This window comes from Labrus bergylta, chromosome 1 (genome assembly GCF_963930695.1).
Source record: "Labrus bergylta chromosome 1, fLabBer1.1, whole genome shotgun sequence".
NCBI lineage: Eukaryota > Metazoa > Chordata > Actinopteri > Labriformes > Labridae > Labrus > Labrus bergylta.
Genome location: NC_089195.1, coordinates 22,838,716 through 22,860,017, shown reverse-complemented (window position 1 = coordinate 22,860,017; position 21,302 = coordinate 22,838,716). Strand labels below are relative to the sequence as shown.

General features: G+C 40.4%; 2 protein-coding genes across 4 annotated transcripts in view; one reads left to right on the top strand and one right to left on the bottom strand.

Moving 5' to 3' along the window:
- The window catches only part of lrba (LPS-responsive vesicle trafficking, beach and anchor containing), a 188,254-nt gene that overhangs the window by 58,690 nt on the left and 108,262 nt on the right, over positions 1–21,302 (bottom strand). For all 3 annotated transcript variants that reach the window (XM_065956897.1, XM_065956901.1, XM_020628906.3), the window contains 2 exons: positions 17,087–17,230; positions 15,260–15,396 (listed from right to left, as the gene is read on the bottom strand). In XM_065956897.1, the coding sequence (XP_065812969.1) occupies positions 15,260–15,396; positions 17,087–17,230 (281 nt within the window). The remainder of the gene's footprint in view (positions 1–15,259; positions 15,397–17,086; positions 17,231–21,302) is intronic.
- Positions 12,205–14,044, top strand: mab21l2 (mab-21-like 2). Its single transcript, XM_020628907.3, has one exon. The coding sequence runs from the start codon at positions 12,574–12,576 to the stop codon at positions 13,651–13,653; it is 1,080 nt and encodes a 359-aa protein (XP_020484563.1). The 5' UTR covers positions 12,205–12,573; the 3' UTR covers positions 13,654–14,044.

Below are 21,302 nucleotides of genomic sequence, written 5' to 3'. Positions count from 1 at the left end.
ACACAGATCCTACTACTCTAATAATCCTACTCTCTTCCTTAACTATTTCCTTGCCCATATTCTTGTTCGTCTCCTACCCCTGCGCCTTAACACCCCCACCCACCCCCACCCACTGTTCCAACCCGGTAAACGAGGCCTTGTCACCCCCCATCAGTAAATGAGTTCATCGGACTAACGAGCAAGCAAAGGGCCCCGACACACTAACAAGGGTTTCTTGGCTGCCTGAGCCTCTGGACCAATCAGGACCCTCATCACCGTTGACACAAAGCCTCCCAGAGCCCTCTGGAGCCAATTAAGACAGATTTTGCTTTTGAGATTGACTGATAGCCTGAAAAATAAAGATAGGAGGAGGGAGGAAGAAGAACTGAGGGGACTGTACTGGAGAAATGGAGCAACATATTTTCATTATAAACTGATTTCTTTAAAGAGGTTCTTGTTTGAACGAAATGCTATCACAGGCAGAACGTGTACGGTTGGTGACTTGAGAGGGGTGGTGGGGGGGAGAATCATTCAACAGGATAACAAAGCTCCCTCACCATAAGAACTTGGAATCACATGACTTCGAGACAGTGCAGCCACATGACTCGACTTTCACACTCCAACAGTTATCCTGTAGCCTTTTTGGATCAGCAAGAGTGTGATTTAACCAACGGGCTATGACAACATCTCTGGCTGGTCATGTGCTCTGTGATTGTTAAACAATGGGAATAGTTGAGCTATAATATACGGAAATATAGAAATGTGTACTAGTGATTATAGCTGACTTTAGAGCCATGAAAAGTCAGGTTACCAATTTGAAAAAAGAAGTAAATCATTAAATAAAAAATACACTTTCTTGCCCAGAGTTTGATAAGAAAATTGTCTCTCTTTAAACCCTCCAAATTCTTACGACTCTTTATATATAAAAAAGATTGAATCTCTTTGTGTTAGAAATGTAGCTGGTCGTATTATGTTACTTTTTGAAAAGAGCAAGGCTACCAGTTTACATATGTTTGAGGTTCGTGCTAAGCTAAGCAAACAAGCTGCTGTATGTAGCTTTACATTGAATGGACAGATATTAAAGTACCAACGATGTTCCAATTCAATTCCTGTTAAAAAAAAACAATTCACATGAAAGACAAATTAAAATACACATATCTAACAATAAGCTGCCATCATGCATTATTGGTTATTGCCTGAGCTTGTGTGTAAACAAGAGCAGACAAAGCGGATAAAATACTGGATGCATTGTCAGCAGGCATCAAAATAAGTAGTCAAGACTATTGGAGTCCCTCAATGATTGATAGGCACAATTGTTGTAAAATCATGTAACTAATTCAAGATGTAATCTCTGGTCACACATAAAGCTCCATTTGCCTCGAGGGAAGTAAAACAAACTACAAGGTCAAGACAAACAAATACAACTAAGGAGCAGCGCTGGAGTGTGAGAGAATTAAAGCAAAATAAACAAGCCCAGCTTGTAGCAAGTGTTGGGTTATGAGGCCTGAAGGCTCAAAGTATTCAGTCCCAAACGTCACCCAGTCAGAGTTTGCACTCCCTAAAGAACGTCCCCCTTTGAAAGGATCTTTGGGGCCACTTAGTCTGAATTTAGCCTAATAGGGATTAAACCCCTATTCTGGCCCTTTTCACTGTTTGCACACAGGTTAGCCTTTTCTCCTTCCCTTTCCTTCACAGCTTATCCTTTTTGAAGTTGGAACAAAAAAAATGGCCCTGTGTGGATTTAGGGAAATGCTGCAGTGGTCGCGGGGTTAATTGGAAGAGAATTGAAGACTTCAGTGCATTAACTCATTAAAGATTCAAGATATGACAATGAAGGAAGGGCCCTGAAACATTATAGAATACTAAGGCCGCTGATGTTGGTTGTAGGGATATAAATTAAGAGCGACTAAATTCTTGGAAATATAACAAGTCATTAGCTTAGTACATCAGATAATATGAAAGATTTCTGTTTTGGAAAATGATGTAAAAGACAGCATTCTGGTATTTTCTTTTATATTCAAGATCAGGGCTTCCTTTTTTTTTATCTCATTATCTTAGAGTGGGGCCTCAAAGGGCTCAAACTAGCTGAAAGGGCATGAGGAACAAAGGATGGATAAAGCTTCATAAGTGAAGGGAAGAGGATCATGAAATGCAGCTGACATCTACAAACTAAGAAGACCCTCTCTGCTGTCCTTGCTTTATCAGAATGCACATTTTAAACGTTTACCATTACAGTTACACATTTAAATTTGATTTAAAAATGTGAACTGAAAGGGTTTGAATTCATTTCTTGATTGATCGAGCTCATCGGTAAACACTTGGACATCAGGAAAAGGAGGGGGAAAAAAAAGTGTACATGCTTTTCACCGTTATTCAGAAAATCAACTGGACAGCCTGGAAGCACAGGAGCCATTATGAACTCAATGCTAATGCCCCCCCCCCCCGAACTCCTCTATAAACCACCATGCCAAACATCAGACAGGTTAGGATCGCTGACCGGCTCCTATCGCATTCTCCCCGCTTTTCTTCAATCTCTCATTTGGCCATTTAGTGATGGATAGGCCTTTTCTGGGGTTTGTGCAAAGCTTCGCTGGAGTAAATTCTTTCTTAATCCGGCTATTGTCACCAGCTTAAGTGGGTGCAGGGTGAAAAGTACACCCCTCATGGGGAATTCTGGCCTGGTTGTCAGAGCAAAGGATGAGGGAGAGAAGCGGACTGGTGCAAAGGAATGGAAGTGGAGACTTTGAGAATTTGAAGTTGACTCAATTGGGGCTACAGGTTTATCAGTGACAAGCATTTGGAGTAGCAACTGCAATAGACTGAATTTAACTAACAAGCATTATTATCAAATACATTTTGAAGTTATTATAATACATACTTAGTACTACAATATTTGGGAAGAAGTGGTGATAGTAGATGTCTTATAAATATGTTCCTGTTTGAGCTTTTTAAGGATAGATCAAAACCAATCACAGGTCTAGTGATAAAAGGTGTTGTCTGCTGTGAAGGCAGAGTAAAAATAATTTTGAGCCTTAGTTATTAGACTTTTTAGTAATAAAAACAGAGCTGGCAAGATCAGTCATTTGCAGAACCAGCAAATACAGAGGCATATGGAGTTATGCTTTGTCAACTTAAAAAATACAAGTTCAATATTTGCTTATTTCAGGTCTTCGGATAGGAAACAAATGACAAATGTTTTCCTGACATATCCGCCGCCAGCACCGAGGGGCCACGCGGCCTCGGGTGCGGGGATCTCAAAACCGGTAATGATCCTTCCGCAGGTTCACCTTTTAAATTCTGAATGTTACTTATGTTCACAAAGTCTTTACATTTTTCTTTGACTCGTGCAGCGCATAGAGTATACAGTGTGTTAAAACATTGACAAGAGAGGGGTGAACCAAAAGATGACAGTTGAGTGCTATAAAAGCAAGATAGTTGGTTGGAAGATGTTCAAATGTCCAGTTGCCATTAGGAGAACTGTGGAGTTTTGGAAAATAGGCGACAACTTCAAGATTAAAAATGTCCCATTTGATCCATTGTCAACTCAAATACTTACAGTAGGAGTTTCAAAATGTAATCTACGACATGGAATCTGAACTATTCATTATGATACAGACTTAAAATAATATAAATTACTTGTTTACATTTTTTTTTTGGATGTGCATCAATTTGGTTTTATTGTTTAGATGTTTTGCTACAAGATGAATAAGAAGTGATTTAGAGAAGAATTAAATATTATCTGCGGACAAGAGTAGTTTGTTCCAATTTATATACTGCACAAATGAAAGCTGTGTTATGCTGATGTCTGCTAGAAAAGAGTCTTGGATGAGTAAGTAATCTGCAAAATGTCCCCATGGATGTGCCATTTCAACCAGACTGGATGGGTCATTAACCATAAAGGCAATGAAAGCACCAGAATTCAGCAATGTAACAGTCTGCTCCACAGCATGTGCGCGTCTTTACACAGAGTACACGCCAATGCTATCTGCTTCTTTTGAGAAACTGATACATCTGGTTTGAATAACGTGATTTTTTTTTAATGTGGGATTAACACTGATGAACATTATGAACGAGTCCTGTCATTCGGCCTTTGTATTTCTTAAGTATTCTGTGATTACAAATGAAGATAAAAGGCAGTTCAACAACACATATGTTTACTCAAATTCAACAACACATGGGTCTGGTTTTATCATCTGGAATTCAGTGCAGACATTTCTGACAAAACAAGACCACATTTACAATTCCAATTTCCAATATGCGGGGCTGGACATCGATCTTTCAATGGGAGCTTGGTGTCTCTGACCTCAGCTGAATAACAGAGGCTTGTGTGAACAGCAGGTACACAGGTGCTGATTGTAATATCAGTAGCCTACCAGGCAGACTGGCATCCATAAACAGGCCAATCCATCAGGCTGTTGTGTTGCCTTTGACGCGCGTGTCAGAGGCAGATGAAGGGAATAAATGATGGAGAGAGGGGATCAATCAAAAGGCAGGGAGGGGAGGCACCTGCCCCCTGACTGGCCCAGTCAAGCCCAGAGATGGAGCATGATGGAGGGGCTAGGCTCAGGTGCAAAGAGTGGTCGGCAGTTCTTTGTCTGGAGGTGCTTGGTTAAGTGTAGGTCGGGCAGGTCTCGGCCACAGTGGCACGTGGTTTTGTTAGGGTCCAAAGTCAGGTCACAAACAGGGATAGAGAGAAGCCAAGCACGTTTATTAGTGAAAAGTGATTGGGTGGTTGTTTGTGTACTTGTGTATGTGAGGGAAGAGAGACATTAGTCATCATTAGGTGTCAAGGTGACACAGTGTCTAATGGCTCTTTATGTGATTACCAATGTGGCAATCGCCTTTCCTCAACCTGTCCTACCTGGTTACCACTAGCTTCCGAGATTCACCAGGCTGCTTTGCACAAGAGTTTCAGTTTACATTTTAGAAAGGGAAAAGGAAAGTCCTGACAGAATTGAAAATGTCCGATTAGATGTGTTCATTACAGAAAAAAAAAACTGATGAGCATAAATATATCACTGAATAATATTTAACCAAACATTAAAAGGCATTCTATAGGCTCCGTGAGACTGGCCAAGGTAATCCAAATAGATATGAACACCAGATAAGTGTAAACATGTACTTGCTGGTTGCCCAAAATGAATATTCAGGGTTTTGCTTAAATCAGTGGAATGATCCTCAGGGGACTATAAACATCTAATCCATGAAGTGTTGTGCATATTTCCCAAAAAACAAAACTATCTACCTTATCTATTTAAGGAAAGGGCACAAGACCACCACTGTCAGACAGATTCATCCTCTGGGGGACCACATACAGGTACTCAAACAAAAGTTTAGTTATTTAAATGAGTTGTGGTCCAACCAAGTTTCAGACCACCAACTTCACCTTCCTTACAGCCTTTCTGTATTAATATCTTTAAACAATAAAAAAAAAAAAAAAAAGCATCTGCATCTGGAATTCTTAAACCACGAGCTAGAATATTAAAAACTTGCCAAAAGAACAACAAATTTTAACTTTAATCAAAAAGAAGGAAGCCGTATCTTTGAAGCTTAACATGAACAATTATTTTTCCATCACTCTTGAGTACTCTACATCTGGCCAGGGGGAGCACTGACCTCATCCCAACAGATGACACTCCTGAAGAGGAATATGAGAGACTAAAGCACAACTAATGTTGTGATAGGAGTGAGAGCAAATAATGGAAGAGGATACTTATTTTTTAGGGAGTCAGAGAGATAGTTAAGAACATTTAACTGCTCTACTGGGGAACAGAATTCCACTTCAGTAAGCTTTAAAGCCTTTATTCAGCTTTATCTACTCCAATTAGCTTGTATCACTTGTAATTGTTTGCACATGTCTTAATGACAGGTGGCTCCCGAAGCCCGGATTGGGACTTGACATAAGCACTAAGGCAAAATGAGAGGAGCAGTATGATAATAATTAGAGTTCTTGATGGCTGGATGAGCCAAAGTGGGCCATGAGGGAAAGATCCTCAAGATTAAACTGACCCTGGACGTTGAGAATTCAGGGACGAAGAAAATATGAAAAAAGGAAATGGCTGCTGTGATGATAGCAAGTCTGCCTTTAGTAAGGAAACGCTTCATGTTTTCCAAAGTGCTGTAATTACTGTAACTGGAAAACAAGGAGGGTCAGACAGTGAACAAGTGTAAGAAAGAGAAAGAAGGTCATCTAAACCCATCACTCTGCAAGTTGGTGTCATGGTGTGGCTGAGCGATTTATTGACCATCCCAGGATGCACTCTGTCAGGGCGCACGAGCTGACGGAACAGCATGAAGGAGAGACATAGGGAGGGAACGAGGCCAATATGAATGAGTGAGTGAGGAGATCTGTTTTCTTGGGCTCATTGATAATGACATACCTGCTTGGGCTGTCCGTTAGTCCTATAGCACACACTACTTAGACTCTAACTGAAAAATCAATAGCCTCCTCTTTCAGAGACCTCTTGCTGCCATGGCTCTTCGTGATTGGCAGCTGCAGCCGAAGGTCGTCCCTGGCGACCATGAGAGTTTGGCTGAGTGAGCAGGGTGGAGGGACGAGGGGGGAGGGGTTTTCAGTCCCAGCAGTTTGACACTTTAGGGAGAGCTTAACGATATGGGACCAGTGGCTACATAACACCAGGGAGGTTTTCTATGACTGAGTGACCATCCATTCAGCCACTCCAGCTAACCCGGAGGAGCCGTCACCACCCCACTAATTAGAGTAACCAATGTGCTCTCAATGGGGGTTTATCATTGCATAGGCCAAAGTTGAACACTGACCTTTAGTAAACATTAACTGGTATTCTTTCCAAAAATTGAGTTTTACTCTTTGTAAAGTAGAAGCGTCTTGCTTGAACTTTTTGGTAACAAAGTGTGGGTAACAATGGGAGTCTGAATAAGTAGCAAAGTTAAACCTTTTGTCACTTTACTGGGAGACTTTTCTATGGTAATGTGAAGAAACGTATAATATTGCAAGTATAGTCGCTTTTTTTACATTGTATGATATTTAGTTTGAAGAAATAAAAAATATTTAGTGATTTCATTTTTATTGTATAAATTGCTAGATACAATAATCAGTCCAAATCAATGAAACAACTCAGTTATTTTCACCCGGCTGATAGGCTACATTTGTTAACAATGGTTGCGAGGAATAATATTAAATAGTCATTCATATGTGCTTTGCTTGCCCAATAAGGCTTTAAGAAAACAAAAAGACTTATCAAGATAAAGTTGTGATTTTTTGAAGACTACTCTTTATTTCTGATACAATGGGAAATGAAATTTGTTTGCCAACTTCAATTTGTGTCTTTGAAAGTCAACAGACAAATTTAATTTGAGAAGTGAGTGAGTACAAAAATAATATTTTTTGTTAAGTATGAAAAACTTGCTTTCTGAGTTTTTCAGCCGTCATATCATCTTCCTCACTGCTCTATATATCCATCAAAACCACTCTGAAATGACCTTGATTCCAGCAGGTTTGATTATAAGAGTTTTGCCACCGAGCTACTCCTAACACAGATAGATATCCACAGTTAGATTTAGAGAATAGCAGAATATTGCTGGGACTCAGGAATCGTCCGTAATACACACAGACTGCATTAAGGACGTAAGGGCAGGCTAGACCAACCAGGTTTTTGCTTGTATTTCCTTTGACCAATCAGCTGGAAGAGGAGTGAGTTTCACTTCCTCATTCATGCAATATTAGTAGTCTCCAGGAGTGGCTCTGCAACAATAACTCCACATACAATATTGATGGCTTGTGTCTAAACACAGAGAGGGTGCTTCTAAACACACTCACACACGCAAACACAGACACACACACACACACACACACGTAAACACACATCTGCTCTGTGACTTCATCAGTTGTGCTCTCTGCCAAGCAGATGCAGAGGCCTGCCAGGCAATTAGTTGCCTGCGATGATTTTCTTTGAACCCTCTACGGAGGGAGCAGCTGGGAACCTCCGGTTTTCAGGAGACGGCAACTAAATGTGTGAAAAAAAGAGCATCAAAAATGTACCCACTCGGCTCTAAAGTGTGCCAGTGCCGGTATGTGCGCACATGTGTCGTTAGGCAGTGAGCCACTTTTCCGGCAAATATCACATGTGCAGAGAAAATAAAAGGAAGAAAAAGAGCAGTACCTAAAAATGCCAAGCTTTGACATCCCCCTCTCTTATCACTTGGAATTACCAAGCACTCTAACTCAAGTAGACAAGGGGGGTGAGAGAGATTGCGCATTCTGTTGCAAAAGAAACTTGTTTTTTAATTATTCTATTAAGTCTTAATGCTGTGCTATGCTTAAAACATAGCCATAATAACTTGTACTGCAAGGATTAGGCTACATAGGGTTAGAAAAAAACTTGATTTTGCATTTGTTGAAAGTACAGTAAAGCACAAGTTAACAATCTAGATTAAATGTTGTTCATGTAGAAGAAGCAGACAGAAATAGTTATCTCAAATGCATTCAGTTCTACAGCAGTCATAAAACAGACCCTCATAAAGGCTCCCTGAAATATTTAAAGACATATAATGCTTTTGAGATTGTTTTTTCTTTTTATAAGCTTTTTTTTTTTTTTAGGAGAAGTGTTGAGCCACCTGGGGGTACTCAACATGATCAGGCAGGGGAGGAGAGGGATAAGAAGGACGGTAAAGACGGAGGAAGGAAAAGCAGAGGGGTTAACTCATCAGCTGGCAGAGATTTGCAGAGGCATGGACACTGTTTTTGTGCTGGTGAGGGGATCACTGTGGAGTGGTCACACAGGCTCAGATCAAAGAGCTTCTCTGACAGGCCCCCTGATCTTCTCTGCAGTCAATATAAACCAGGGGGAAACCCTTTAGGGAACGACAGATAATTCAGGATGTTTCAGGAGATAAAGGGGCATAAAGAGGCAGCAAGAAAGGATGAATGAGTGAGAGACAATCAGGTTGCTTTTGTCAATAGATATATATTTCCATAAGGGGAGTAGAAGGAGAAACATTTTATAGAAGAAGGTTTGACGAGCGAAAAGTTTTGAGTAATGCTCGTAAAGTTGCTCCCAGCTGTCTCAGGCTGTTGATCCTACCGCTCTTTATCACAGTCTTGCTCGTGAAATGTGCACAGGTATGGAAATGGTTTGTACGTTTTTAGGAGATATGGCTTATCTTCTTCTTTCAACAGGACAATAGATGGGTTAAATGTATCTAATTCATTGTACACTTCATTCTAAATTTCAATGGAATAAATTATTTCTCAGAACACGTGGTTAAAGAAGTGGTCTTTCTGGAGCCATTTTCACAATATTTCACTAAGTTACAGTTAGCATGTCTTTCATAATATTTGGACACTTGCTCTCCAAGTAGTGTCGATTAATCTCCCCGGAGCTGTGAGCGTGATAATACACAGCCATCCTGGGATCAAACAGCCAGACATTTTTTCTCATTTATTTCAATATTTTCTTAACTCCAAACACGGGCATAACTAGAGCTCGCCTTACAGAGAAGCAACGCTGAATCTCACTTTAATATTTCTGCTCAATTTCACAATAAATCAAAGTTGCAGAGTCAACTGTTGCTTGTCATTCCAGAGTTTCTTCTAATAGTGCAGAAGTTCAGGGAAGAATACCCAAAATGTGTGTTCATTTTGCTGCTTGTGCATCAAATACAGATGTTACAGACCATTACAGAAATAGCTATGTTTCCCCCTTCAAGGATTTCTCTAGCTAAGGATTGTTCACACTGAAACAAACCCACTCCACACAGACTTAAGTTCAAATAACTTATCTATTTCTAATGTCTCTTTTCTTTCCTCTGTCATGATGCTTTTGATGTCTTGTGTGAAGCACTTTGAATTGCCTTGTTGTTGAAATGTGCTATATAAATAAACTTGCCTTGCCTTGGAAGACAAGCCTTGCAGGGTCGAAGGTATTTAACACTGCAGAGAATTCCAACGACAAATTGTGTTATTGAAATACTATAAATAATACATTAGCTTTAGTGAAAAGCTGCTGACGCTGTATGAAATAAAGCAACACTAAAACAATGTAAATCTTAATTCATTTGAGTTAGATTTGACTTTTTCCATGTTTTATATAACTTTCTTTGTTTGGAGCTAAAATAGTCAGCAGCTTTTGCACTGCACTGAACTAAATCAGAAAGTTGTCAAAAAGCCTAAAAAGCCTCATCAGCACTTGCAAAAAAAAAGTTCTACATGATGAAGTCCAGAAGATGTGGGAACTATGAAGGAGGGCTCATTTATCTTCGCCCATTCTGAAATGTTTGTGTCTTATTTAAGATCATTTTGCATAGTTGGCTACTTTTTATCAGTAGATGGTTTCTGGAAATCTTGTTAAAACAATATCCTGCTTTTTGTAAAAAATAAATAAATATATTTCTGTGACAACATGAAGTTCTGAAGTATTTTTAAAACACTTCCATCTCCACAAAAATAGCCCATAATTTAATTTTGATGACCTTTGAAACATAAGGTTTGGTGACAGGGATATGCAGCCAAAGGCGAAATGCAGAGAAAATTATCTTCCCATGAAGTCTCTGCGTGAACGTACATTTTTACTTAAAGAACAGGAATGATTGTAACCATTGTAGATAACTTGTAACGCTGCTGATATATTGAGAAAAATCCCCTTTTGATCGAATGTTAGAAAATATTATCACTTCAAATTATAACACTCATTTTACTCTATTGGCCTACATGAGCGATGAAAGAATTAAAACGTGAGAAGAATATCCCTTAACTCCGTATAATTTGACCATAGACATCTTCAATGACGGTGAACTCATTAAATGGAGCAGCAGACACGTGATTTCAGAGATAACGCGCTGCAACAACTGTAAGCCTCCGCTAAAAACTCACATGACTTTCACTGCAGGTTCTTTGTTTTTTTTTTTCCTTTCCAAAATCCAAACAAGTCTAGGCTACATATATCTCACAGACAACACAAAGTGTCTGAGGATAAAAAAAAAAGAAAGTGATGAATCTTTTAGTCCTCGAGCACAAAATCTAGATGACAAGAAGGCTCCGATCACAACCTTTAGAGACCCCCGGTTAAATTATTCAGTATGGACAATATTCCTAGCGATAAACCCACGGGCAAATTAAGCGTGTGTGTACGTGCGTGTGTGTGTGTGTGCGTGTGTGTGTGTGTGTGTGTGTGAGAGAGGGTAGCCGCGGAACACGTCTCGTGTTAAGTTATTTGACTCTAAATAGTCTATTAGCTGTTAAAATAATGCTCAAGCTTCTTCAAATCTAAATGAACTAGTAAGCTGAATAAGTGAATGAGAAGAAAAGGCCCCATGTCTGATTATGATAGTTCAGAGTCCACCTTGATCAAAGCTGCGCCAAAAGGAGCAGGTGCAGGAGATGGCTACGGAATTTTAAAATAACATACACACCACTTTATTGAACAGTATGCAACAGCATTAGCCTCAAATTTTAGAGTTTATATGTAGAAACGATTCCATGAAAATGTGATTTAACAACGCAGGCGCTTAATGGGCCAAATTATTCCGGAATTAAAACTTCATCTAAAATTAAAAAAAAAAAACACCAATTGGTTTATTTGTCTTGTTTTAATTAATAATTGCGTAAACAAATAACAATGTCTCTAAGATTCATAATGTTGAACAAAAAGGGAAACCCCACTTTAAAACGTATAGCCTAACAAGCATACATTATATTAAAAAAGAAAAGAAAATGAGACACAAAGTAGGACATGCTGCGTAAACGGATGGAAAAGGGAATACCTGCTGTCATATATGCTGCAAATAAGCCTTTCACGGAAGAAAAACACGAAAAATCCATTGCATTAAAATCGCAGATAAGGAGAAAGAGTCTTATGTGCAGAATAAAAAGCAAGACTAACGTTAAAAGTCACTCCCACAAAACGTCTTATCCTCAGAGCACACTGGGCCAAATAACGCGCAAAAATAGCCACACTTTTCCACCATAAATACTTTACTGCTGGCTTAGAGAGTATACACTGGAATTTACTCGTATAAATCTGAAGGTTTGTGTTTCCCTGTGTCGGTTAGAGAGCAGCCGACAGCTTTCTCGCGCCCTGATGCTGCCGTGCCGATCCGGTCTGCAGCTGCTCTCTGCTCTGATTGGCTGCGCGCACTGACAGCTCTGCACATGATTGCAGGAAGAGAAGCCCGACCCACTTTCACTCTTGCTAAAGGAGCCATTCATAAAGTACACAAGTCCAGCTCACAGCTGAGTGTGGACGAAAAGTGAGCTGGGGGCACGAGAGGAGAGGAGAGAATAACTGCACGAGGAGATGAGTGGTCACAGACAGACGATGTTTTAGCCTTTAGCGTCTGATACGGATGTTGACCTGCAACCTGAATATGAATCTACCTAGCCACGCTGGAAGTGCTCATAAGTTGGACTGATATTTAACAGGCTATTGCATTGCATCACTATCCGTTTCCTCCTCCTCACACTGACGTCCATCCGCTGCAAAAGCAAAGAAAAAAAAAAAACTTTGCTTACACACTTTTCCTGCACGGGGAAGCGTCTGCCTCTGGCTTTACCGGTAAGCATTGGATCCGTCAACTTACTGCGACTCCCCGGTGTACAGCCCGGACCTCTGCCCCAACATGATCGCGACGCAAGCGAAGCTGGTCTACCAGCTGAACAAGTATCACAACGAGAGATGCCAAGCACGCAAAGCGGCCATTGCGAAGACCATAAGGGAGGTTTGTAAAGTGGTGTCGGATGTCCTGAAGGAGGTGGAGGTGCAGGAGCCGCGCTTCATCAGCTCCCTCAGTGAGATAGACGCTCGCTATGAGGGGATGGAGGTCATCTCTCCAAATGAGTTCGAGGTGGTGCTTTACCTCAACCAAATGGGGGTGTTCAACTTTGTGGATGATGGCTCCCTGCCCGGCTGCGCGGTGCTGAAGCTGAGTGATGGCCGGAAAAGGAGCATGTCACTGTGGGTCGAGTTCATAACAGCCTCGGGGTACCTTTCAGCCAGAAAGATCCGCTCCAGATTCCAGACTCTGGTGGCGCAGGCCGTGGATAAATGCAGCTACCGCGACGTGGTGAAGATGGTGGCGGACACCAGTGAGGTCAAACTGCGGATCAGGGAGAGGTATGTGGTACAGATCACCCCCGCGTTCAAGTGCACGGGGATCTGGCCTAGGAGTGCAGCGCAGTGGCCCATGCCCCACATCCCCTGGCCCGGGCCAAACAGGGTAGCAGAAGTGAAAGCAGAGGGGTTTAACCTGCTCTCCAAAGAATGTTACTCGTTGACGGGGAAGCAAAGCTCTGCAGAGAGCGACGCATGGGTGCTGCAGTTCAGCGAGGCCGAGAACAGGCTGCTGATGGCCGGCTGCAGGAAGAAGTGTCTGTCCGTGCTCAAGACTCTGAGAGACCGGCACCTAGAGCTGCCGGGCCAACCGCTCCACAACTACCACATGAAGACCCTGCTGTTGTACGAGTGTGAGAAACACCCGAGAGAGACCGACTGGGACGAGTCTTGCCTCGGAGACCGACTAAACGGCATCCTGCTGCAGCTCATATCCTGCCTGCAGTGCCGCAGATGTCCCCACTACTTCTTGCCAAACTTGGACTTGTTTCAGGGGAAGCCTCACTCGGCCCTGGAGGCTGCTGCTAAGCAGACATGGAGACTAGCGAGGGAAATCCTTACCAATGCGAAAAGTTTGGACAAACTATAAAGTGATCGTCGAGACATGAGACTTTTTGGGATAAATAAAACTTCAGAGAAGGACAAAGACGTGCAAGATCCTGCAACTTATTCTCCAAGCAATGTGAAAAAAAAACATCCGTAACTAAAGAATGCAGCGAGCAAACAACAGAAAACCCCCTTTTTTTAAAATGGAGCAATTGGGCCACTGCCACGAAGAGAGAGAAGGTACATTTTCAGATAAATGTAATATTAACGTTTAGTTGTCTCCTTTAAATGTTTTCACAAAGTGAAGAATCTTTTATTTAATTATATGCACAAAATCGTTAAGTGGAAGAATAAAATGTAGCGTGCCAAGTTCAATTTTTCATTATGTGACTTAAAAGGAAATGTTAATAAAAATGTTGCAAATTAAATTACAACTTGGCCTCTTGTCTTGACATGTTTTGACAGCTTATATTGCAGGCCAATCTGTTGCATTTTACATTGCTATTGTCTGATGGAAATAATATTTTATGTATTCGTTATTCTCGATTAGAGGAAATTCTGCACAGAGAGAGAGAGTGCACAGAGAGAGAGAGAGATACACTTTCCCTACATTTAAAAAGGAATGTGCACACAGTGGACCTGAGGCCATAAGTTATTTTTACAGTGCGTCACAGGCTCTAAAGGATTTTCGAATGAATGTAAATCAGCAAACTGGTGTTAATATATGGGCCTGGGAGCATCCCTGCTCACTGTTTAAACAGCAGCATGAGCACAGGGCCTAAAACTTATCTCATTAATGCCAATGGATTTCTAAAGCGGTGGAGCTCAGAATAGACATTGGTCATAAAATATATATTTTCATTACTTTTATAAAGTCAATTAGAAATAAATGTGGATATCATGTTAACTATGATTTTAAATTAAAAACTACACATAGGTCGATACAATTGTACACGGTGTGAAACTAACAACCACCTGTGGGTCAGCAGTCTGCTCGGCATCAAGCTAAGGCTACAACTAGGGCCCAGTACGATTACAAGAATTGCTCCAAATTTGTTTTATTCATTAAAAACAATGAAAGCTAAATATTTGTTAATTTGCTGTTTTGCCTTACGATCTGCTTACCCTAAAAAAAAAAAAAAAAAAGGCTATGCTGCTGACCTGAAAATTATACTATTTCGAAGGCCTGATCCATTTTTGTTTCATCCATTTAAGATTTTTTTTAAATTTATTTATCAAAAACACTTTTGAAAAAAATAAAATCTAAGATTAACACAATTAACCGTTGTGTTATTGTGTATTTTTTTTTTGTACGCTATTATTGATAAAATGAAAGCGTTGTTTTATAGCTTCTCCAAATCTAAATATAGCTTATAATAAAGTGAAAAATCCGGAAGGCGTTGAATGACACTTTAATCACTTGAAATACAGTGCAAGAAATAACTAGGCTACATCAAATAAACTTTGGGAAACAAACATTATTCTTTGTTAACTTTATAACAAACTTGATCTACTCAGACAGGAGCTACGTCAATGCTTCATTAAATAATAATTCATTTAAAGACCCAACATTCATCACTTTACCAGCTCTGAAGAAAATTCGGCTTCAACACTATTAGGCATGATCAATGGATCTCAGAGTCTCCTACCTTTGGATCGATGGCCTTGAAGCCCAGCTCTTCCTCATCCACCTCGAAGTAGAGCTCGGAGGCGGTGATGGACAGGGTGCCTTTCACCACCACAGCCGGAGCCACCAGCTGAGCGCTCGTGCTCAAGTTTACTGGGCCTACAGGAGGAAGAGGAGGGGGGGGGAGGAGGGGGAGACACATGTCGGTCAGAAAACAAGCGGGGGTGTCTTCCTCTTCACGCAGGGAAATAACACTGGCCAACCGTAAAGGTAAACTTATAAAAACTCAACAAGGGAGTTGACTTCAGACTCAAACGAAAACAGTCAGAAACCCACCGTGGGCCTCGCTCTCGTTGCCGTGGATAATTGACACGCTTACAAAAGGGAAGGATAAACACGCGAGAGATAACGATAGGCCTACTTTTTTTTGCTATTTTTTTTTAAAAGTTGAGCCCGTTTATCTCAAACAATTTGTTTATAGCTAACAATTATATTGCATATCACAAATGACTAAAGGCTTCGGCCACAATGTAGTTTTCTTAAATTGGACGGTAATCTAACTCGTTTTTTTTTTTTTATAGTTTAGAAAAACTCCATTTGTACTTTTTAGATCGTGCAGTTCCTCAACAAAAAAAAAAAGCCTAAATCCTAAAATCGGCCAATAATAAATTGAATTAAATTTATGAGTTCAGAATGACCAAAAACCGACTGTCAGTCAGAATGCATTGATTGCGGGGGATTGTTGGGTGAAGCCCTGTTCAATCTCTCATTAATCTTAATTTATGCCAGTATGACAATGAGATTGTGGCTCAGGGGAGCTGTGGGTGAAAGCTGTGCCCGGCTCTGCAAATATGTGAGCCATTGTGTTTGCAGATGTGTTAGAGAGAGGGAGAGAGGAGGAGGAGGCTGCAGAGAGCTCGGCCTGATTTCCCTCATGAGCTCCCTCACACGCGTGTAAACGGGATGGAATAAACAGATACATAGATATTCATCCCTTTGTCTCTCGTGAACCCCGCGAGTACTGACATGATTTCCGTGGGCTGAAATAACCTTTTTTTTCCCCCCCAATTGAAGACATTCAATTACACCTGGAGCAGACAGCTGCTTGAGGCGGCTCGGCTCTCGATGTAAACATATCTCTTTATTAAACAGGGTTCAGCGTTTAATCCCATTGTCATCCAGTCGCGTTCTTTTTATGCCCTTCTGAGCCCCATTAATGCAGCTCGTAGGCTGCTCAGCGCTGAAGCTGCTCATAAAAATGCGGATTACACTGCAATCCGATTAGCAGACTATATTATATTTAATTAAGATTATTTAGATAAAGGATATTTCAATGGACACAAAGAGCTGACATTAAGAGTTGGATTAAATCTTACATGAGGCTGTGTCAGAGTCTTTGAGTCAGGCTAGTGCTGCTTTTCTTTAATATCCCATTTGTGCAGTATCCTGGGATAAACAGGGCTACTGCTGCTTTAATGTTTTTTTTATGAGAATTGCTGTGTGTGTGTGTGTGTGTGTGTGTGTGTTTGTGAAAGAACTTCAGCAGCAGACAGAAAACTGCAACTAGTGTGTTTTCACCAGCCATGTCCTAGGAGGACTGTGTGCACTGAGCAATAATGAAAACGTTTTGCAAAGTTATAATCGTAACAAAGAGCTTGTGAAAATCAGTGCAATGTGAAGCGAGATATAAATGCACAGGCAAAAACCAGTAAAATTGCATGTGCAGGATATTAAGCGGTAACATTTAAAACACTAACATTTCGGTATTTTGTCTGCACTGCAGGATAACAGTGTAGTAGTAGGACTGGGAGGGGTAAGAATGACTGATAGGTTTTGGTTGTTTCTTTACCTGTTAGATTCTCCAAGTCCTTCTCGTCTAAAGATGACAACGTGTCATCGTCTCCATCCAGTGACGTCTCACTCTCAGAGGTCTGATTCCCCAGAGCCTGACTCCTGATGGACTGCTTCCCTTTGAGGATATCCTCCTCAGATGCTGGAGGGAGGGGAAGGTTTTTTTTTTTTTTTTAATTGATCTTATCTTTAATACATTATAGGGTCCCATACAATGTTTTGCATAGTGTTACATATAATCCAGGCTGTATTGTGGTTTCACACACACACAAAAAAAAACAACTGTTCAGCTTTATTTAAATTGAAGTTTCAACAAGAACATGTTTCAGCTAGTTTTCATAAACTGAAACCAAACAGACATTTTCCCTCTTTAAACAAAAACCAAAAAACAATCACTAACCATTATAAATAGTAAAAAGTGACAATGTAAGTTATTAAATAAAATAAAATAGTTATTGATATGAAAAATTACAAACTGATGGCTAATAGAAAGTAATTGTGTTCTTCTTTTCTTTTTTTTTTTAGCTTTTTTCCCCGATGTGTTGTAAGGCTACAGCTACAATGGGTGTATTGGTAAATGAATGAAAGTTTTATGAACAGAATCTTACATGAAATTTAACATTAGTTTAAAAGTAAAATCTACTGTTTCAGAGCTGCTTTCCTTCACCACTTTTCATAAGACACGTTGTTTTAATAATGTAGTATGTTGATTAGCACTGTGGTTTAAAAGTGATTCAACAGTTAGTAATGCTGACTTTGTGATGCATTCTTGCTGAGCACGGTGAAGGCGGGCACAAGACACAACCCCTTACCCTGAATGCATTTTAACCTTTAAACATACATGCAAACAAACAGAAATTATAAATTAATTAAGATGATTCCAACTATTATTAAAGAAAAGTCGCACTCTGCCTGTTTTGATTTCAACTGAACATGACATGAGGTTCAAAACAGATTATTTAAGAAAAATGGTAATCTGTAAACATTTACAGAGCCAAGCCTTCCCCCACGGTGTATGGGAAGGATCTACAGACACAAGTCCAGAGTGTAGACCACTGGCTGGTAAGTCCTACTCTCTTTGTAAACATAGCTGGAGCATTAGCCTCTGTGTTTTCTAATGCAGCATTTTTGGTGAAAGTAACCCAGTTCTGATCCTGTGAGATGTCGAACATATACCTAGCAGACTTTTTTTTTTTTGTTTTGTTTTGCATCACCTGAGGGGAGATCATTTGCACTTCCTAAAAAAAGCACGCCTGCTTCATGTGGCTTTATACTTTGAAACTGCTACAAGAGCCGGGATAAAAAATCTCTTGTCATGGAAAATATGCAGCTCACTGATATTTAGAATGGTCTTCCTGTAATTAAGCCTCCCTGGAGGATTCTTTAGTTAGCAGCACTGAAATTACTACCAGCTCCTCTAATACGTACCACATGCCATTGTATTCACACCAGGCAAAGTGGACAGGGGACCTATCAGGAGCTTTAAAAACAGCCGTGTATTTGAACTTCTTTTGCATTTCAACGTTAACATGCACAACACATAGAGTACTACTAACAAGCATTATCTGGCCTGAGACAAACACAGTCTGATGCAGCTGAACCCTGGTGCCTGGGCTGAACCAAAACCACGCTCCCTGTGTTACCCTGGAGTTATTAATAGCTCCCCTGTCTTATATACACTGAAGTTAGTTCAACAAATAAATGAACGGTCAAAATATTGTTCGACAGTGTCTATCAGAATAAAAAAAAAAAGCTATTTTGTCTGAGTTATGTCAGTTAATACCTGGTGCACGTAGAAGGCACGAGCACATAAGTGACAGGCTGCGTGCTAACTCCTCACTCCTTCTGTTACTGAATTAGATACCGTTTGTTTTTCTGTTCCTGTAGTTTGGCAAGTCTGAGGTTTTGAGATTGTGTGTGTGTGTGTGTGTAGGTGGTGTGTGTTGTATCATGTTGATTATTTTGCAGATGCAAAAAAAAGTTGAATTTGCAAAACAATTAAGGTGCAAGAGTAGAGAATGTAAAGTAACTCAAATTAAAGGCTTTATATGCGATTTTTGGATCCAGCAGACCAGCATGAAACCAAAACAACTCGCGGTGCATTGTTTTGTTAGCATGCTAATGCTAGCGATCTTCATTATGCTCGTATCTTCACACTGCATGTACATTTACCCAAAATGACCGTGATCTAGAAACACAGTTAAGCAGTGAGTACAGTATGTTATTCTTCTTTTCTCTAGTCCCTCAATTAAACAACTTTTATGAGCCGGGATGAGCCGGCCGGCTGTTCACGCTGTAAACAAAGTGAAGATAGGACTCGGGTGTTACACCCATTGTAGACAGTCATGACTCACAGAGTTATTTTCAGAGGATATACTTGATTTCTATTACATTTAAGAGTGAAAAATCGCATATTAAGCCTTTAAATCAAAGTTAATGGCAGGTTAAAAAAACAATTGCAATGAAAAACAAGTCAAAACCATTTAGATTTAGACATTTTAAATAAAAAATAAAAAAGGGGAAAAAAGATCATGGGTGCCACATTTATAAAATAATCGCTCTTCTGGTGCACTTCAACCTCGTCACACATCACACAGGCAGCAGAAAAATTGCATAAACCCCAACAGGTTTTTACTTTTTCCAGGACCCCATTTCCCTGTCTGAGAGGTTCAACTACCTGCTTATGCAACAAGAGGCATGCACGGTCACAGCAATTAAATTGTCAAAATTAACAAATTTGTTTTTAACGGGAGCGTAGCCAGCAGTGTGGTCATGAGGCGAGTATTGATTACCAGAACAGAGACATTAGTCTTCAGGTATTTACTCTGCCACCTCAGCTACACGGAGCCTGCACCGGGGCCAAATCAATCCCCAGAAAAGATGGTTCTTTCCAGCCATAAATACAAAACAGCCTACTCAAGCCTACTGGCAGCCACACGCTCTCCTGTGGAAATCATCTTGGCGCAGCATGAATGATAACAGTTGTCCCTGTCCTGAATGCAGAAGTGCACTTTTCTTCTGTGCATTTAAAGGAAAAGTAAAACAGTTTCTTCTTTTTGAAACTTACACTTTGTAGAAAAAGATCACTCATTAAAAAAAAAAAAAAAAGCAAAGCATTTTTCCCTGCCTCTAATTTTTGGATCAAGCGTGAGACTGAAAAAGGGCAGCCACAAGTAGCTAGCAAATTAGCCTAAATTCAAGCTTGATCTCCTACTAAATATTTTCTTAGGGAGTGAGGCTGCATTCTCTCCTCTCTGCATCTGATGAATATAATTACAGCCAGATATGACCTTTGTGCTCCGTTCGAAAAAACACAGCCCCGCATTCTCGTCTGGAGCTGCACTTCCGTAACAAATGTCGGGTCGACTAAAACAAGACGAAAGGTTACATCAGAAAATGGATGCCGTCAGGCTTCAATGTCAAAGAGTTATTTTAATGATATATTCCCATACTTCAGCCAGGCGGTAAACTCTCTGGAGGTAGCATAGCCCTGTCACAACAAGCTGCTGGCTATTTTTTTTTTTTTTACACAGACTTGACTTTGAAAGTAAATGATTTTTTTTTTTCTCTTTTCCTTCCTGGTGATGAATAAATGAAGAAAACGCTGCTGAAAAATAAATAAATAAAAATGAGAGCAAATACCAAAACAATAAACTCATGAGAATCTTCAGCTAACAGAGGACAGTGACAGAACATAAGTGATATGTCTGCTCTCTGTCACGAGCCGGCTGAAGGGAAAACAAGGAGACAAAGTAAAATACAGAGGCTTTCTTTAGAGGAGACGGCAAACAGCTGGACCCAGGCCTCAGTCTCCAGCTGCCGCCGCCGCACTGCAGCCATTCCTGCAGACCTGAAGTCTCATAGGATCCCGAGATCCCCATCACTTGTTTCTTTTTAGATCACATGCTTATTGACTCCTCTCACACCTGCTGTTTGTCTTTAGGAATGACGTCAAATTTAAGGGAACATGAAGTAACACAATGAGGTCCAGATATGGCCTTTCATTGGAGAAGATAATTGATCAAGCTAGTAACAGTTTGCCCAGCATGACGATGGTTGCATACCCTTGTGGGTTGACTTATCATTTCAGGAAGTAGAGAATACTACCTCTGTAGGAGAGAAAAGTGACTCCTAGTGTTGATGTGTGATGTATATAGTGTGGTTTTAAGGGACTGCAGGGAATGCTAAGCTCTTTACAGACTAGGTTTATTGAA